General features: G+C 31.8%; 2 protein-coding genes and 1 long non-coding RNA gene across 5 annotated transcripts in view; 2 read left to right on the top strand and 1 right to left on the bottom strand.

The window, feature by feature from the left end:
- The window catches only part of LOC143254190 (uncharacterized), a gene marked incomplete in the record, with an annotated part of 711,062 nt that overhangs the window by 69,455 nt on the left and 620,616 nt on the right, over nt 1-20,991 (top strand).
- On the bottom strand, nt 3,608-20,312 carry LOC143254211 (uncharacterized). 3 transcript variants are annotated; one of them, XR_013030101.1, is made up of 4 exons: nt 19,954-20,312; nt 19,403-19,536; nt 13,708-13,816; nt 3,608-3,844 (listed from the first exon to the last, which is right to left on the bottom strand). It is a non-coding gene; the product is annotated as an uncharacterized LOC143254211 (long non-coding RNA). The 3 variants fall into 3 exon arrangements; XR_013030100.1 differs by having other exon boundaries at nt 19,403-19,477; XR_013030099.1 differs by having other exon boundaries at nt 19,403-20,312.
- Nucleotides 5,089-6,123, top strand: LOC143254200 (uncharacterized). The gene is made up of 2 exons (XM_076508998.1): nt 5,089-5,283; nt 5,695-6,123. The coding sequence occupies exons 1-2, from the start codon at nt 5,266-5,268 to the stop codon at nt 6,067-6,069; spliced, it is 393 nt and encodes a 130-aa protein (XP_076365113.1). The 5' UTR covers nt 5,089-5,265; the 3' UTR covers nt 6,070-6,123.

The raw sequence follows: 20,991 nt of genomic DNA, 5'->3' as shown, positions 1-20,991 counted from the left end.
TTTCTGTTGTTTACTTATAATTGGTACATTTCTTTATATTGTTTGTTTATAGTAATAATAAATAATGAATTTAAGAAAAACCAAAATAAACGTAATAGTAATCACTTACGTCGGTTATTTTACTTAGGGGGAATTGAAGTTTTTTTTTATTCATTGTTTATATTAATGTTATGATTATCAATACCCCAGCGTTTTTTTCGTCAATTCTGATATCTTATAACATTAAAACTCAGACTTCGATACTCACAATAGGTGAGAAACAGGTAGATATTATGTAAAAACTTTACATATAACGGCAAACAAATGCAGCATTAGCTTATTACAGCTTCATAATAAAAATATAGTTAATTTGCTCCATAATATTTCTTTAAAAAATTGGAAAACTAAATTATATATCTTTGGGCCTATTGTTTAAAAGTAATGAGAAATATTTCCATTTCTCTAATTGTACTAACAGTATTTCTTTAATCACTTAGATAAGTACTCCAGTTACTCAATTAATTATCTTAGTTTCGTCTCAAATTCTTGAGTTGTGTAGTTAGACCAAGTAGTCGCTGACGAAGCTATGAAATTTCACAGAGGAAAAAAAAAAAGCCTCCAATGTCCAAGGGTCCAACTAACTGAAACGTACAAATAGTTTTAAATAGATTTTCAACCCTTTAGATAATCACTCGGTTATTAAGCAACTTCTTCACTCTGAAAAATTTATTTTAAAAAAACATTATTTTCAAAAAGTTTTGAAAAATAAACAAACGAAAATTTAATCATATCCTCACTGTTATATCACTCCAGTATACATTACCTGCCTTTTCCTGTCAGCTTTCCAACGCATACATTTTAATATCCTTTACCATCTTGTACGTCATGAAGAATGATATGAAGATATGTTTTAGTTAATAACTATTTCTAACACATAAAAGTGCGGATTGTATCATTTGCTATAGGTGTCATTACATAAGTTCATGTGTAATACATATAAATCTATTCACTATTTGTAGGTTTCATATATTGTAAGTACGGAAGTAATTTCCTATTATTTTCATCTAACATTTTTTGTAATATATTTGAACGTATAAAGTATAAAATCAACTTTCTGTCTTCAGCTACATATATAATACTTGTTCTAACCTAGATAACTCACTCGTACAATTTCCAACGGTAAATAATGATTTTTGTTACTCATTCTGAATTCTATGTTTGAAAACTGACATTTCGTGTCCTGCTGAATGAGGTTGAGACTGTCTGATGTTGGTACTTTTTAAGATTTTCTAATGTTTACTAAGGTTTAGGAGAATTTCTCGTCATCTACTTGAAGAAACTGGATTAATTAGTTCATTACAGTGACATGTTAAATTAACCATTTATATTTATACCTGTCTTTGTTGTTCGATTTTCCTTTTTAATTGACGTAAATCGTTTGTATTAACTTATGCGAACAAAAATTTGAAAGCATTTTCACCTGCGTCTATTTAACCACGTTTTCATGGAATCCGATCGGAAATCGTGATGCTATCTTTAATATCCTTTAATTCTAATAACAAATCTTCAAATGTTAACAAGATATCGTCTACATAAGGTGTCATAGTTCTTAGTTCCTCCTTGTATCATCCTTACTGGACATCAGATTGCTATTACCTGATTTGTCATATGAAATGACGTAATATTTTGCCAACAACCGTCATCGAAATTATCACGAGAACTTACGTCAAAAGATTTGTCGAACAATATTACTTCTTCTTGAAATCAAAATATCAATCGAACATACTGCAAAAATTCGAAAATTATTCACATATCTCATGATAATATAAGATTTTCTTCTTCAACAAAAATCATACGCGTCTTATTTCTCAGTGGTAAAATACGTTCTTTGCCGCCATGTTTCCACTCATCAAAAGGATAATGAAGGATAGTAAAGCGACAGATATTTCTACAATTAAAACATATAAAGAGAAATGTCCGATAACCTCTCAGACACACATATATATATATACAAAATATTCAATATTGTTTATCCACGTCCTATATTGTTTACTTAAGTCTAATTACACCTACGACTACTGCTTAATATATCGTTAAAAGCTTCTAGCACACCAAGTGTTTCATCAATAGAGTTACCATTAACTCCGTTAATGTCATTTGTGGCTTTATGTACAACTACTTGGAAACAAAATTTCACTCGTGTTTAGTAGGGGTAAGGATTACTTCTGGTTGAGTTGGTACACGACCACGTGATCTAGGGTTACAATCATGGGTAACAGTATCATCTTACGTCGTCATAGATGTTCTTGATTCACAGACCCTGTTGCTTGTCCTCGATACTAATGTGGTATTAGCGTCTTCTAACTCTTAATTTTCCGTCTAGGCTTTACTTATCTCTTAATTGTTATAAGATAAATCTAATTTATTCGAATAATAAGATTGGACTTTAATATTTTCTTTTTTTTCAGTTGTCTGGTTTTCATCAATCATATATTCTTAAAGATAGGGTTTTCCTTTCCTCAGTTTCTTTAATCTATTAACATGTACCAACTGTTTTCTTTTTCTACACATTTTTGTATTCTCAAAATAGATTGAATTTGTTTGTTTAAGTGCTCTGAAAGGGTCCTTCCACAGTTTTACTTATTTCTTGGTGTTTCCTCTCTTAACGATAAGGGTATATAACAACAATTTATATATTAATTTTATTTCATTAGTTTCGCCTTTTTATTTGTTTTTTTCTCTCTATCTTGAGCATCTTGTATCAAATGTTTTTTAATTATTTCAAAGGCTAACTGCAGTCTCTGTAAAACCTCATTCTTGTTATCATAACCTTCTGCGTGATAAAATATTTTTATGGTCATTATCTCTTGCTTTGGCAGCAGTACATCTCTACCATGTAATAGAAAAAACCGACTTTCCAGAGTAGACTCATTTTCAGCACTTTTGTAATAAATGAACCAGCTCTTCCCATGTTTTATTATCTTTCTCACAGTATTTAGAGATTATATCTAGCAAAGTTCTGTTGAATATTCTACTAATACCTAAGCAGCTGGATGGAAAGCAGTTGTTTCAGTTTTCTGGACACTGAACAATTGATCAATGTAATTTTATAACGTAGAAACGAAGTTACCATCTCTATACATAGAAAGTACTGGGTTACACCGTGTCTCGCTATTTTGTTATTTGCAAATGCTTCAGCAATCGTCTCCGCTTTATGATCAGGCAGCAAGTTATTTATTAACTCATCTTTATTTTGTACACTAATCTCATAATCTAAATCACAAATTATTGTGCTGCACACTCACGTTAAATCAACAGATCAATTTTAATATTTAATTGGAATTAAGCAGGATTGGTGACAGTCGAAGCTTTTATTTGATAATACACTTATTTTATAAGATAACACGATATCTTGCCATTATTTTTATTTTAAGAAATTAAAGAAGTGGCGGTAAGACTAATTAAATTCACTGTTGGTGCTTTACCATCATCTACAGTCAGAAATCTTTATTAGATGGGATTTTATCATAATCTTGAATCAAAATTTCATTTGTCGACAGGCACATACACAAAAACGTTTTTTTAAACTGTTTGAGTCACACCAGATATCACTATATTCCAGACAATATTTGATAGGAGATATTTATTTATCAAATGAAATCATGGTTTCAAAACCATTAAGAAAATAAAACTTAAGTTCAGATTTCTCCATTTTTTGTCAATTTCAGTCCCAACATACAATATTTCTAATGACATATTTTCGTCGTTTCCTTTTCAATAATGAACTGAAACTGTGTTGTAAAACAGTGTCTTTGGCTTTACTTTACGTTAACACTTCCTTATTTCCTGCATGGCTACAGATTACCTGCGATAAAGAAAAACAGTGTACCATGTTATTGTACAATTTAATAAGATTCATCAAAATTGTTAAAGGTCAAACAGTATTTCTATATTCACTAGCTTTGGATCTAATGACGCAGAAAGGATCAAAATTTAATAAGAAATCTATTGATTCATTCGATAAAACACAAACTATATTACAGGTATTATAATTAATAAAAATAGTGTAACTATCCTTGAAAGAAGAATAGATTTGTTTGTTTGTTTGTTTGTTTTGAATTTTCGCACAAAGCGACTCGAGGGCTATCTGAGCTAGCCGTCCCTAATTTTGCAGTGTAAGACTAGAGGGAAGGCAGCTAGTCATCACCACCCACCGCCAACTCTTGGGCTACTCTTTTACCAACGAATAGTGGGATTGACCGTCACATTATAACGCCCCCACGGCTGGGAGGGCGAGCATGTTTAGCGCGACTCGGATGCGAACCCGCGACCCTCAAGAAGAATAGAACATTCCATACGAAGCACGTACCAATTACTCGGAAACAAGCTAGTAAAGTAAAGTAAATATTCACATCGATTTTAGATCTGTTTACAGCTTTTGATTGAAACACCAATGAAACTTATTTAATGAGAACATGAGTTGTTAATCACACATACTATACCAACTGTGAAACAATTGTTATTAAATAAGTATCTGACAATAAAAAATTAGCGTTCGGAAAGTTTATTTATATTCAGTTGTGTTTGTGTGTTTTTGTTATTGGAAAGCTACATCGGTCTGCTGAGGTCTCCGTATATTCAGTTGTCTCTACTATGAAAATAGAACACTAAATCATTAAGAAATAATTATTGGACGCACCGTTAACGTATAATTTAAGTAAAATGTTAAATTTTCATCTAAATAGCTTAAATAAACTTATTTAAAAAGTGTCACATAACATAACGTAACTGTACCTAACCTAAACTCGTTTGGAGTGTGACAAACAAATAAATAATAATAATGTATAACATTAAAAGAAACAAATTAAAGTTTTTTAATAATTCAGATTGAAACGAAGGGAAACAAATAACTCTGTGTTTTACTTTTGGAAAAAAGTAATATAAACCCCATAAGGCTTATTCAACATGATACCGTACTTTGAAAGTACATCAGTGTCAGAAAGAAAACTGAAAACATTTCTATAAAGTTTGTCGCGATGATTTGTGATTTAAAGTCGCTTGTCAATACATCTGGAGAAGAAGACAATTATAAAGTACGACCTTTGTATAATTTGAAATCGGGAAATAGTAATCTGGGTTATAACAGTTTCGTAACTCAGAGCTGTGGCCTTCACTGTGAGTGCGTATTTACAATACGCTATAAAAGTTCGTAAATTTGAAGAACACTATTAACATAACGATCTTACTTTGAGCCGATATCAAGGTCTTTTTGCTTATTGCACTGGAATGAAGATGAGGCTAGTGGTAAGTGTTTTACAGATTATTCTGTAAGTTACTTATCGGTTAAACTCTAGCACAGCTCACCGGAGACAAATAGTTGTATTTGGTGCATAGTATTATTCCAGTATAAGAAGTGGCAAAATAATATGAGACAAATAGACCAAAATTAATTTCTGTTCATTGGAGACCTGATCTCATTACATTGTTAGTGAAATATATAATAGTTAGTCTGTTCTATGTTTGAATATTTCACAATAAAATATTCAAACTTTATGGGGAAATGTTACAGGATAAGCTAATTTACATCGTACTAGTTTGTGTAACTGTTTCTCTCTGTGAAATAACTATGGGTCTAGAGAATTTCCTCACAGAAAAAGCAATTAGTTTGTTTTTTAATGGTCATAGTTTCACAAAAAATTACTTATTTTTTTACAGAATTTCATTCTACTTTTGGTGATTACGGTCTACACTGTGAGAAGTTACGCTGAAAACGGAAGTGACAAAATAACCCGAAACATCCACAATGGTTATGGTTGTTACGGAGATATAGGGAGAAATAGTAGAGCTCTTGGCAGACGTGGGAATAAAAGTGGTTTTGATAAGAAAAAAGATTTCAGAATATATAATGGTAATGGAAGATATGAGAAGAATATGTTTAGAAGAGACCCAGACGTAGGCTTGGTTTCTGACAGTGACCCTAACTTCAGAGATAGATTAACAAGAGGAACACGATCAAAAAGACAAAGAATAGGCGCAATACGTTTGTGTAATGAGCTAAGAATGAATGACAGTCTTCATTTGGACACATAAAATCGTATTGGTGGAGATAAAACTGGTAACAACTCACTTAATTTCATTGTCTAGGTTAGTATAAATAAGTAAGAATATCAACATTTAAATACAGATATGTTTCAAAGTTTAACTTTTCAAATAATAAAGTTAATCCACTAGGCCATACCTCTCGACTCATATATCTGAAAATTGCTTATTGAAATCCTTATCGAGATAAACATACTTGTTCTCTCATGGGCAAAAGAGTAGTTTCAATGTTCGTGACTTATTTTATGTCTTAATGTGAACATTATCTTACATGATATAAGAATGTTTAGTCTGGTCTTTTAAAAACTATCACAAAACATCGTCACTGCTTTGTTAACGTTTGTAAGAAGCTGCATTGTTAACTTTACTGTTTTTAAAACTGTTGAATATTTAAAGAGTTTTCAATTTCTCAGTGTTAATATAAGTAATAAGTTTTCTAAGTAATGTGTAATGTCTGAGAGCTTAAATTTTATACACATTAGAAAATCGTATTGGTATGAAATGAGAAATATTAGAGCACCAGTACACGTTGTTTATTTCATACAAACTACACAGTGGTGTATGTGAGCTTTGTTTATCGCATGGAACCTACATCAGATATTTGCAATTTAAGTCACTAAAGTTATTGATAAGTCGTTGGGAGAAGAGAAAGGACTGTTATTCTTGTACATCATAAGTAATCTTCAGTTATATTAAAGGGTAAGAATGGAACATTTTAACATGTACTTTAAAATTAGATGTATTAGGAAGTAGGAGGAGATTCATAAATAGCGTCTGTGATATATTATTTGTTACGCAAGGTCCCACTGGTATATATATATATATGTTATAATAAAATAACATACAACAACTTCCACAGTTTTGTCCTTTTAATTCAACTTATATTCAACTTGAAAAATGTTTTTCTTTTTACAGCTTCTTGGTAATCTGGATTATCGCCGATAGAAATGATGTTGTGAAATCTTTCCTTTGTTCAATCAACAACCCGTATGTTATATAATGAAAGACAAATATATTGAAATTACTGTAAACTGATTTTTGATATCAATAAATCTTGCATTGAAATTTAGTTTGATTTTTACGTAACAGAAAATAAAGAACAATAAAGTAAATAAAGTAAGAAATAAAGTGTAATTTATAGTTAAAAGAAAACTTTTGTTAATCTGTTTGTCTGTGTGTTTCTTCTTTACCAGGAACACGTTTCGATACAGAATCAAATGCTTAGTTAGGCTAGTTTATTATTAGTCTATTTTGACAAGATTATTTGAATAACGAAATTAATCAATGGGTTTATTAAAGAAAAACCTCAAGTGTAGTTTTATAATATTTAGACTCGTTTATTGGGCCCGGCATGTCCAAGCGCGTAAGGCGTTCGACTCGTAATCCGAGGGTCACGGGTTCGCGCCCGCGGCGCGCTAAACATGCTCGCCCTCCCAGCCGTGGGGGCGTATAATGTGACGGTCAATCCCACTTTTCGTTGGTAAAATAGAAGCCCAAGAGTTGGCGGTGGGTGGTGATGACTAGCTGCCTTCCCTCTAGTCTTACACTGCTAAATTAGGGACGGCTAGCACAGATAGCCCTCGAGTAGCTTTGTTCGAAATTCCAAAACAAACAAGCTACACTTCCTTCTTGGCTTTTCGTTTCAATTCCTGGCATTCTGCCAATACCGCATGTAAGCACTGGTTGTTTACTTCGGATTTAATTTCATAACATTTTCCTCGGTTCAAGTTCAAAGCATATTTGTTTGTTTTCGAATTTCGCTAAAAGCTAGATGAGATCTATCTGCGCTAGCTGTCCCTAAATTTGCAGCGTAAGACTGGAGGGAAGGCCTCTAGTCATCATCATCCACTGCCTACTCTGTGGCGACTATTTTACCAACGAATAATGGGGATGAACCGTTATAACGCCAATAAGGCCGAAAGTGAGAGCATGTTTGGTGCGACCATAATTCATTCTGCGACCTTCAGATTACGATTCAAATGCTTCAACTCACCTGTTCATGCCGAGTCTTCTTAGAACGTATATTATCACAAACCAGCGTGTACAGATTTCTGCACCACGTGTTTTAACAAGTGAATGTGAATAGATTAACAACAACAGTTTATACTATGTCGCCATTAAGTGAAAACAAAAGGTCAATTCGTTTCCAATAAAAATGTCACACCTAAACCAGAAAACCTGCTCTAAAAGTAGATAAAATCTCGAATAGACCCCACTGCACGTGTATTCTACACAAATTGTTGAAGACATGGAGTTGGATGTGTTATTATCGACGTAATTTGATATTCCAGTTGTTTAGAGAAGTATTACGAATTTACAATTCAAATGCACATATAACGTAGTTTATTTGTTCTAATACTATTCATTAATGTGCATCTTTTACAAAACTACATAAAAAGAAAGTGGGATGTTTATTTTATAATATGTATATGATATGTTTTTTTCAGCTGCAGCACAGAGGCTTAAATGTCACTATATTCCACAACATTAAAAAGAATAAACTTAAATTTATAGATTTCTCCATATTTTACAATTCATGTCGGAATATAAATTAATTTTCTTTATTTATTTGTGGTCGTTTCTTTTACAACAATTAACAAAACAGAGTAGAAGAAGGAGCACATTTGCTTTAGTTTACGTTAACACTTTCATAATTCCTGCATGGTTACAGTTTTACTGTGATATGGGAATACTGTAACAATTTATTGGGAATTTGATAAGATTCATCATGACTGTTAAAACTAAAACGGTTTTACTGTATTCACGAAGTTCTGATTTAATGAACCAATGGTGATCAGAGTATGATCATATATCTAGTGAATTATATTTATACATATTGTTAGCCGTAATATAGGGAATTTGTCATAAGATTAATTTTATAAGATTAAGATGATAACCATTCTATTTTTAAATGGTTTGTGGTCACATGCTCTAAGTGGACATTCTACACATTTCAACATATCTTCCTCTGACAATTCCACAGTTAGAGATAACGATTTGTTTAAGGTTAACGGTAAGGACATAATCCTGTATTTTTTATTAATGTCAATATTATCTCACATGATATAAGAATGCATAGTGTGGTATTTTAATAACTATCACGTCATATCGTCACTGGTTTGTTATTTTTTGGAAGGAGCTGCTGTGTTATCTTTAATTTTCTAAAAGTGTTGAATATTTAAAGAATTTGCTGCTTTCTGATGGTTAATTGAATTTCTAAGTAATGTGTAATATTTAAAAGCTGAAATTTATAACCATTAAAAACGTATTGGGATTAAAATGAGAAGCATAAGGGCCTTAGGTCACCTTGTTTATTTAATGGAAAGCAACAGTGCTATCTGAATTTTATTTATTGGAAATAACCTACCCTTGATATTAGCGATTGAAGTTACAAAAGTCATCGATAAGTCGCTAGGAGAAAAGAGAGGATAACTGTGTTTGTGCAGTACAAGTAATCTTCAGTTTTAATAAAGTGTAAGAATAAAACATTTTAACTTCTACTTTACAAGTAGCTGTAAGAAGAGGAGATTCATAAGTGTAATAGAGTTTGTGATAAATTATTTTTTACATTACATTACAGTGATATATATATATACGTGGTTTATATGAATATTTAACGACGAATTATATAAATAAACAAATTAAACATATAGATTAATTTGTAGTGGATATTGAAACCAATTACAACAGTAATCAAATAATTAATAGATGTCTTAAAACATAAACGTCCTCAGATTAACAAAGAGAAAGTATCTTACTCTTTATAAACATGAAGATGACCTAATAAGTTGGAAACGTAGTTCTCTTCTTTATCTTAATAAATGTTTCAAACCACAAGTCTTCAGATACATTGCCACTTCAATTAAGTTTCTCGTCGTCACGAATGAACTTCCCCAATCCTTTAAAAGTCATACGTTAATTAAATAACTTACTTTTAACAACATCCACAATATGAGGTGTTATCTCAACTTAAATAACACTTTATATATGTTTTTATTTTCACAACGTCTTAGGATCTGAATTATCGCCGATAGAAATGGTGTTCTGAAATGTGAACTTTATTCATTTAACAAACTTTAGGTTTTTAGTGAAGGAACAATATATACTTGAAATGACTATAAACTTAATGTTAAATAGAAAACTTTGTTTTGAAATTTAATTTGATTTTTTCAGTAATAGAAAACAGAGAACAAGAAATTGAATAAAGTAGTAAATATCTCTCTATCTGTTTTTTATTGGTGTTTCATGAACCCGTTTCGATCCAGAACTAAATGCTTGTTGAGGTTAGTTTCTATAGAATATATTTCGAATGTTAACAATTCGAAAAAAAAATATATTTTAGAAGAAATATTAATACATGGCCAAATATTCGACCCTGAGGTTTTATATTCTATCTGTACTCACATTCTTGTTATCGATATTTAATCAAAAAGCCAGCTGTTTATATTGGAGGTTGTTTTAACTTTCTCAGTAATCAATCCTCCGTAACTTTATTCCATACTGTAGTGGTGTCAAGATGTTACAGTTTCTTCCTAGTTCCACTCATTAATACAGTATCCATGGTTTCCACAATCCCTTTACAAACCTCGATAACGTCAACTAATTAGAGACTAAACGCTAAACGAGCATCGGAAACTTTCTCAACATGTTTTATAGAATTATTGTTGTTCTATAATCATCATTGGTTTAGCTTTCACGTGGTCTACATGTTGTTGAAATTAGTTGAAGCTTTACCCAGCTCTCGAACGGGGCAAGTTTCGGATTTCATCTTATATGTTAGACAGGCCTGTGAATCAATATTTATATTGTGAATTAGCGGTAACTCTTTTATAGTCAATAGTTCTTGCCCGTAGGGGAATTCTTATATTTAACAGATTTCCTGTATATTTAGTTTTACTTGTTAAACTATAGAATAATGTAATTCATTGGATTTTAGTAGAACAAGTTCTAGACAATATAAGATATCCACTATTCTTTAATTTAATTACGTTAGGTTGATAACCGAAACCGATTTATATAGAAAAGGTAAGTTCATTTTTTACAGATAAAATAATCATGTTCCTGGTGTCTTAATTTTGTAAATATAAAATTATTCTATTTTTGCATAGTGCAGGATCACATACACTATGGAACCTTGTGTATATTTCAGCATAACTTTATCTGTCATTTCCACAGTTAGAGCTAACGAATGGTTTAAGTATACAATCCTAAATAATTTGAAATATCTATCTGTTGCTTTCAAAGGTATCTTTATGAACACTCATTGTGAATCCTTTACTGCGGCTGTCATTACTTCACTTTATGTACAATAATTTCATCTGACAGTTTATGTAATTCACTTTTACGAATAAACCATGAATTCACCTTTCTGTCTCTAGCTGCCTACAATACTTGTACTAACGTAGATAACTCAGTCACACTATTTTCAACTTTAAATGATAATTGTTGATAATTATTCTGAATTCTGGCCCGGCATGCCCGAGCGTGTTAAAACGTGCGACTCGTAATTCGAGGGTCGCGGGTTCGGATCCCAGTTGCGCTAAACATGCTCGCCCTTTCAGCCGTGGGGACGTTATAATGTGACGATCAATCCCACTAGGCTTTGGTAAAAGAGTAGCCCAAGAGTTAGCGGTGGGTGGTGATGACTAGCTGCCTTCCCTCTAGTCTTACACTGCAAAATTAGGGAGGGCTAAGGTTTCTCCTCCTGGTTGGGGGTTGTGCAGTGTGCTGACAATCTACTCACTTAAAAAACCAGCCTTTTAATGAATCCGCAAGCGATTGCGGCCCTATGTTCTTTTACGGAATCGAGAGGCATAATAATAATAAATAAATTCTGAAATCTAGAATTGAAAACTAACATTTTAGTTTTTGCTTTTTGACTCTCAGATAGTCTTATTTAGGTAGGTATCAAAGTGGTAATAATGTTTACTCGAGCTTAATGATACATTTTTCATTTCCTTTTGAATTAAACATTTCTATAGATACTTGTTTTTGATGTTTTGTTTTCTTCTTTAATTCACGTAAATTATCTGTGGTTGCAAAAATTTCAAAATATTTCCACCAGCGTCTATTGAACCACGTTTTGGAGTTCAATCGAAAATAGAAAAGCTTTCTTTAATATTCTTTAAATCTAATAACAAATATTTTATCTTAACAAGATATTATTTATCTTAGGTATTATAATTTCCTATAATATTATAGGTAATAATTCCTATAATATCATTACTGAACATGATATAGCTGTTCCGGAATTTGTCACATGAAATTTACACTGTCATCGAAACTAACAAGACCACTCACGTTAAACCATTTCTCGAACAATATTAATTCTTCTCGTAATCAAACTATTAATCGAATGTACTGTGGAAACGATATATTTTCAGCAATTATCCACTTATCTCACGATAATATAAAATTTTCTTCTTCAATAAAAATCACGACCGTCTTACTCTCTTGTGGTGTAATTCTCACATTCTTTACCGCCATGTTTACACTCATCTATATAATAATTACCGTTCTAAAATTGCAGTTTTGTCAACTGCTAAAACATATAAATCTTATAATCACAGACACATATTTATATAACTCATACAGTAATGTCTATATATATCCTGTATTGTCTACGTAATTGTAATTACAGCTGTGCATTTAACTTTATATATTGTTAAAAGCTCGTAGTGCACCACTAGTTTCGTCACTAAAGCTGACATTAACTCTATTAATGTCGTTTTTTTATCCTAGGTACAGCTACAGTACCTAGTACAATAGTACAGTACTACTATTCGCGACAGTAGAAGCTTTCTTTCATAATACAATTTTTTACTAAATACTATGACCTATATTCATTTTAACAAATGAAAGCAGTTGCTATCAATATAATAAAGTTCACAGTTGATGCTTTACCATCAGACTAATTAAACTTCGCTTTTGATACTACCATCTACAGTCAGAAATCATTATTCGATGTGATTTTACCATAATCTTAAATTAAAATATTTTTAGTCAACAGACACATACGTAAAAGAAATCATTTTTTATTTCCTTTTATCTTGTCTAAGTCACACTAGGTGGCACTATATTCCTGAAAAATTTATTGAAAACTTCCATTTATTAACTGCAATCCTAATTTCAAAACATTAAAAAACAATTAAACTTAAATTTATAGTTTTCTACATTTTTTTTTCCAATTCCATTCCCAACATATAATATTTTATTGACCTATTTTCATCGTTTCCCTTTGAGTAAATTACTAAAACAACTGTATTTTACTTTAACACTTCCATATTTCCTGCATGGTTTCAGATTTACTGTGATGCAGGAAAACAGATCATATTTTATTCTTGTATTTAATAAACTGTTAAAAGATTTAGGAGTCCCCCGCTGGTACAGCAGTACGTCTCAGGATATACAACGATAAAATTATGGGTTCGATTTCATTCGGTGGATTCAGCAGATATCCTGATGTGGCTTTGCTGTAGGGAAAGGACACGCACCCTCAAATAGAGGGACAAAAGTTTGGTTCTCATACGCTAGTTCAGTTAATTATGAAGCAAAACTTAAACAAATACGAATAATTTATGTAAATGAAAGGTATTTTGAAAAGAAAAAAAAGACCCATTCGAAAAATACCTTTTATTCTGTTTCGTTCAACATCTTGGGATAATATACAAAATTTCATTTGGGACGAGTTGAGGGGGTGGATGGTTCCTCCGAGAAACGATTTAGCAGCTGTGGAGGCCTATGAAGATACGATATGATTTGTAGATTACTAGAGCATCATAATCTAATTTCGAGGAACATACAAATTCATATTCAAAACTTCATATTTCATCTTTGTTTTCGTGTTACTCTTTAGCTGCCACTTGGGTAGAGAGCTCGACTCCTAATCTGAGGGTCGCAAGTTCGACTCCCCGTCACAAGAAATATGGTGGCTCTTTCAGCTATGTGGACGTTGTAATGTGACGTGCAATCTCATTATTCGTGTTAAAAGAGTAGCCCAAGAGTTGACAGTGGGTGGTGATAACTATCTGCCTTCTTACATTGTTAAATTATGGACGGCTAGCGCATATAGCCCTCGAGTGGCTGGGCGAAATTCAAAAACAAACTAACTTATAACTATTCGTTATTTAATTAACTTCTTTAATTAGTTCATGGCATACATTGTTTTACCTTTTATTAATGGATTGTACTCATGTGTGGATTGAGATAAAGCTTGCTTTGAACCTCTACGTTGTTATTTTTTGGAATATTTTCGTTAGTTTTTATTAACGAAACGCCGTAGTTAAAACAAAAATATCTTCATCAAGTTGTTCTTTCGTCTCATTATTGTAGGTTATCTTTCAAGTTCCTGAAACAAAGATTTTCGTGATTCTTCGTATATACACAAAAATATGATTAGGCTCACCTGCATCCTGAGATAAGAGTATAAGAAGCTTCCTGTCTGTAAGATGAGACGATTATAATAACTTGGGTTGTTCAAAGAAAATTCCTTACCCTCAACTGAGTTCTATAGCACTCGTCTGTAGAACGAGCGGTTCTACCTCATATTTACTGACGTTATACTCGCTTTACTTTGACTTTCGCTGATAAAGCGGTAAGTCTACGGAGTTACAACGCTAAAATCGGAAGTTCGATTCCCCTTGGTGGACTCAGCAAATAGCCCGATGTGTCTTTGCTATAAAAAACAAACAAACACACACACTACCCGTTATAAACCTAGTGACGTCATTAAACAGGGACAGCAAACGAAACATAAATATGTAAGTCAACATATATTCATTCACAAAAATGTTTTGTTCCTGTTGACATGAACCCTAACTGGATAGTGTTGCTGTACTGTTCAGGACAGTTCAATTGGTTGTTTCAAGTTATGTACACAAATACAGAAGGGTCTACTTGGGATATTTGTTCAACAGGTTTCGAAATGTTCAGTATCATGGAACATTATATAAATTTTTATTGGTAATTAGGGGTGGGATGTGTGATTCCGCTGAGAAAAGGCTTAATATTCTATACTTTGTATGTTCTCCGTTTCATAGGAAGTCGTTTTTATATTATCATAAGAAGATATCTCTCAAAAAAATCAAACTCAACTTTTACAACGAAGTGTAAGAAACCTAAGTGTGATATATGTTCTGACGTAAAGTTTTACGTATGACAGATTTAGTTTTTTCGGACATTGCAATAAGTTTATTAAAGTATGCAGATACTATTACTAAACCAACAGTCCAGTCTAATAACTTGTGGTAGGGATGTTTTAAAATGAACCATATGAGAGTATCGTATAATGAACGATATTACTTTAAAGTCACACCTACAACTTTGCGTGTTAGGCTTAACTAAGTCTGTTAAATATGACTGAGTCTTCACATTTCTCGAAATTAAAAGTAAAGGTTTCACTCAGTGTCAACATGTTATTTTGAACTAAATCAAAATTCAAAACAAGTTGTTTTTTAGTTAGATATCAGTTATCACACTAAGTCTTCTACTCAGCTCTTCGATGCCCTTAAATGCAAACGAGATGATGAAAACTTCGTGTCTCAAGTTACATCATTAAAGAATGTTTTAAATGTATTTGAAATTGTTTTTCTCCTAAATTCAAACAGAAATTGGATCCTATTAACCTCGGAAGGGCCTTTAGGCAATGTTTCAAACTCATTTATACACGATTCTTTTAAATATCATATGCATGTTGAAGAGTATATTATTTGGAACGAATGAAAAAGTACTTCTTTTGCAACTGACGTTACAATTGACTTCAAAACATGAGAAAAAGAACATTCAATCATCTCAAAGATAAGTAATTTTTATTAACAAATTTGGTAATCAAAATCGTTAAAATCACTTTTATCAAGATCGAACAAAATCCAAGAGAATTACAAGTAGTTTATAAATCCATTTGAGTATTTTAATATTTTTGTTTCTGGGAAAGAAACTGAATGCTCTAATAGAAAAGTGAAAAACTAGTAACAAAAATATGCCATAATTTATACATTCTTTACCACAAAACCCTAATGTCTTAAGTGTTCATATTACATTTTAATATGAAACATTTGTACGTACTGATTTGTGAGGAATATTTCAATGGTGGAAAAAAATACATAAAGTTTTGTAAATGGAGAATTTACAAATTTATTTTCACTTAGGTAGCTAGAACTAAATTGAAGTGTGAGTGGTGAACTCCTGTGTATATATTACTATGGAAAACTCTTGAAAATTCTAAAAGGCTCTTCAAGATTCTTGTAAATTCTACAACTTTCGAGAAAATGCTTGTTAGTTCTGCAACATTCTAGAATGTTCTTGAAAATTCTTGTAAATTCGAGAAAATTTTCTATCAGCAACTCAGCACTGAATATACCTGGAATGTTCTGGAAATATGGTAAATTTAAAAATTTCGTTACCCAAGTCACAAGAGCAAAGTTTAAAGAGAAATTTAGACCTCTTCCATTTACTTTAGGCATAAGCAATTGGGAAAGAGCAGTTTCTGCCCAGAAGCAAGAAAAAGTAAACATTTTCTTACACAGTATAATTGTGTTTCTAAATAATGTGTAATAAGAGCACATTATCTAAGAGCATAAAATTTATACGCATTGTAAAACATATTAGGTATGAAATGAGAAACATAAGGGCCATCGCTCACATTTTTTTCTTAATGCAAAACTTCACAATGGGGTATCTGAAGTTTAATTATCGCAGAAAACCTAAACCAGATATTAGGGATTAAAGTCACTAAGGTCATCCATATCTCGTTGAGAAAAGAGAGAAGATTGTTGTATTTGTGCAGAATAAGTAGTCTTCAGTTTTATTAAAGAGTAAGAATAGAACATTTTCACTTCTACTTTTCAATCACGTGTAAGAAAATAGGAGGAGATTCATAAGTGGAATAGTTGTTCAAAAAATTATACATATTTTGTGCATATTGAAACCAATTACAACAGTAATCACATAATTTGTAGTTGTCTTCAAACAAAAACTTCCGCAATCTAACAAAGAGAAAGTTTCGAACTCTTTGTTAACCTCAAGATGTCCTAAGAAAGTTGGAACGTTGTTCTCTACTTTTATCTTAATAACAGTTTTAATACTCATACCAAATCTCCTGAGATACAATTTTACTTGAAGTGGATTTCTCGTCATCACGAATAAACATCCCCAATCCGATAAAAATCGTAAAGTTAATCAAATAACATATTTATAACAACATCGACAACTTTGTACTTTTAACTCAACTTATATGAAACTTTTTATATGTTTTTATTTTTACAGATTATTAGGATCCGGATTCTCGGCGACAGAAATGAGGTTCTGAAATCTTACCTCCATTCAATTAACAACCCGTAGGCTATATTGTGCAAGAAAAATATATACTTGAAATTACTGCAAACTAAATTTTAAATAAAAAAACCTTGCTTTAATTTTAGTGTGATTTTTTTTTGTAATAGAAAGCAGAAAACAATAAACTGAATAATGTAAGAAACAAAGTGTAATTTATAGTTAAAACAAAACTTTCGATAATCCGTTCTAGAAGAAATAGTTTCGTATGATTTATATCGAGTGTTGATAAGTCGATAAAGAAATGTTCTAGAAAAAATATTAGTACATGGTCAAATATTTGACCCTGAGATTGATCTTGTATCAGTACTCACATTCTTATTATCGATATATGATCAATAAGCCAGCTGTTTACATTTGAGGAAGTTTTAAAGTTGTAAGTAAACAATCTTTGTAACTTTATCTCATACTGTAGTTGTGTCAAACTGTCAGTTTCTTCTTTGTTCCACTCATTAATGGAGGATCCATTGTTTCCATAACCCTTTACTAACCTAGCAAAGAGTCGAGTAATTACAGACTAAACGCTAAAGGAGCAGCGAAAATTTTCTCAACATGTTTTATAAAATCATTGTTGTCCTCTAATCATCATTGTTGTATGCACGTGTGTACTCACACTTCACTGTATCCTGTATCACACATCTTATTATTAACCAACATAATACGAGGCTTCTAAAATTGCGACCTGTTTAAAAAAAATTATATTTCTGATAAAGATCTCATCGTGGAAGCTCTTTCTTTCCATCCTTACATCTTACATTCATCACAATTAACAATCTTCTGTTAATAATGCATATTTATATATATATACCATGTATTCATTATAAAGTTGTTCACATATATAGTAATGGTTAGTAAACACATTGAATGATACTAAATTTTACACATAATATTCTTTACCAATGTAATTCTTCATGATAAAAGGAACTCCAAATGAAGTTTGTTTGTGTTGAATTTCGCGCAAAGCTATTCAAGGGCTATCTGCGCTAACCGTCCATGATTTAGCAGTGAAAGATTAGAGGGAAGGCAGTTAGTCTTGACCACCCATCGCCAATTCTTGGTCTACTCTTTTAACGACGAATAATGGGATTGAACGTCACATTATAACGTCCCCACGGTTGAAAGTGCGAGCATATTTGATGCGACTGGGATTCGAACCCACGACCCACAGATTACGATACTAACGTCTTAATCCACCCGGCCATGCAGGGCCCCAAATTAAGAAGAAAGAGTTTAATATACGTGTACTTTATGTTGTATTACGTTTAATTAATATATCAAATTGTACACTATCTGTAACAATCAAGATACGTCTTCATTCTTCTTACGTCTTCTCCTAGTTATTCTCTGGTCTTCTCTTAGAACTCATACCGGAAATGTCTTCTCGGACTGGAACGTTGTAACTACTCGCGCTCTTCACTGTATTACACGCACTTCGATATATGAGTTAAAACTTCTCGCTCACATTTTTTTCTACTTGAAAACAGTATCGTCATGTAGGTATTCTTTTATCTGTCACTGATTAACTGTTTTGTGGAAATAATTGATAACTTCTTTTGTTATCGTCTGTGACAAATTAATATTGTCCTTATACACCGGTTATCGAAATTTTCATTTTTGTATGATAAAACATATATATATATATATATAAATTAATGTTATTACTTTTGATCTATATATTTATTTTATGATTAACTAACCTCGCCAGTTAGTTACGAATTTAATATTAACATGAATTACTCCCATAAATCACTCTACATCAAAATCAGATGGGCTATCGTCAAATAATTCAATTACTTCGGTTACCTGTGAGTAAGACAACCTTCTGTTGTTAACTGGCCCTATTCTGGTATAATTTTTGTATTTACATAGCCCATCTAACTTTCAAAATATCAGTAAAGCAAATCTTTCACGTACTGTGTATAGCACCGTACTTAATAGTATTACTACAAAAAAAAACATAATGTTATCATTACTGAATCAGTCAACTTTCACTTACCTAAGCTTCTTACTTTGCTGTTATTCTCACTTGGTGTACATGCTGTTGAAATTCGTTGATAATTTACCCAGCTCTCTAACAGGACGAGTTTCAGATTTCATCTTATATGTTTGACAATCCTTTGAGATTTGAATCTACATTCATATTTTGAATTAACTGTAACTCTTTTACAGTAAATAGTTCTTGCCTGTCGGGTAGTTTTATATTTAACAGACTTCTTGTATATTTAGGTTTACTTCTAAAACTATAGGATAATGTAATTCATGGGATACGAGTAGAACAAGTTCTAACCAATCTGAGATATCCACTATTCTTTAATGTGATTACTTCTGTTCGATAATGAAACCGATTTATATTTTATTTAGGGCATAGTATCGACAAGGCAAGCTCTTATTTTACGTTTAATAAAATAATATAAGAATCAAACTATTAATCGAACGTACTATGGAAACGGTATATTTTCAACAATTATCCACTTATCTCTTGATAATATAAAAACCTTCTCAAATAAAAATCATGCCCGTCTTACTTTTTAGTGATACAATACTCACATTCTGTGCCGCTCTCTTAATACTTATCCATAGAATAATCACTGAATTAAACTTACTCATATGTCAACTACTAAAACATACAAAGACAAGTGTCTTATCACCACACACACATATTTATATAACTATATAGCAGTGTTCATACACATCCTATATTGTCTACGTAGTTCTAATTACAGCTACGCATATGGCTTAACATATTGTTAAAAGCTTGTAGCACAGCTCAAGTTTCGGAACTAGAGCTAGCTTTAACTCTATTAATGTCATTCTTTATTCAAGGTACAGCTACTTGTCAATAGCACTTCACTCGACTTCTTGTAGGGGTAAGGATTACTTCTGGTTGAGTTGATCAGGACCATGTGGTCTTACGCTATAATCATTAGTAACAGAATCAGCTTACCTAGTTATAGATGTTCTTGACATACTGCCCTTGGGTACAGGGACGATGACGTCACTTCACACGCTGTGTCAACACTTCCATCATCTAATATGGTATTAACGCATTCTAAATTTTAATTTTCTATCTCGGTTTCACTTATCTCTTCGTCATCATAAGATAAATCTACTTTATTTGAGTAATAAGATTCGACCTCAACATTTTTCTTTTGTTTAATATTTAATATTTGAAGTTCCTTCTCGTAATCTATCAAATACAAGTTTAATATTTCTAAGTGTTCTTCCATAACTGCAGCGAACACTATAACGTCATCTAAGTCACAGAAACATCCTGAATGTTGTAGATCTGATAATACAACATTCATTAATCTATTGCATGTTGAAGTAGCATTACATAAAAAAGTACATTCTGTTGAACTAATATTTTTGTTAAAGTAACACAAAAGCAGTTCTACCTATCTCTTTCTCTTTTATGTACACCATTATCCACTTTGAAATGAATAGACGAAAAGTGTTCTCTATTATTCAAGCTTTCTAAAGTTTCCTGTGCATTACGAAACAGATAAATGTCTTCAACTGTTACAACAATCACTTTTTCAAATTCTACCGAAAACCTTAGTTTTCCGTCCTTCTCAGGAACAAATA

The sequence above is a fragment of the Tachypleus tridentatus genome, chromosome 6 (assembly GCF_004210375.1).
Source record: "Tachypleus tridentatus isolate NWPU-2018 chromosome 6, ASM421037v1, whole genome shotgun sequence".
Taxonomy (NCBI): domain Eukaryota; kingdom Metazoa; phylum Arthropoda; class Merostomata; order Xiphosura; family Limulidae; genus Tachypleus; species Tachypleus tridentatus.
Note: the sequence above shows the minus strand (reverse complement) of the source record. Positions and strands in the feature narration are given on the sequence as shown.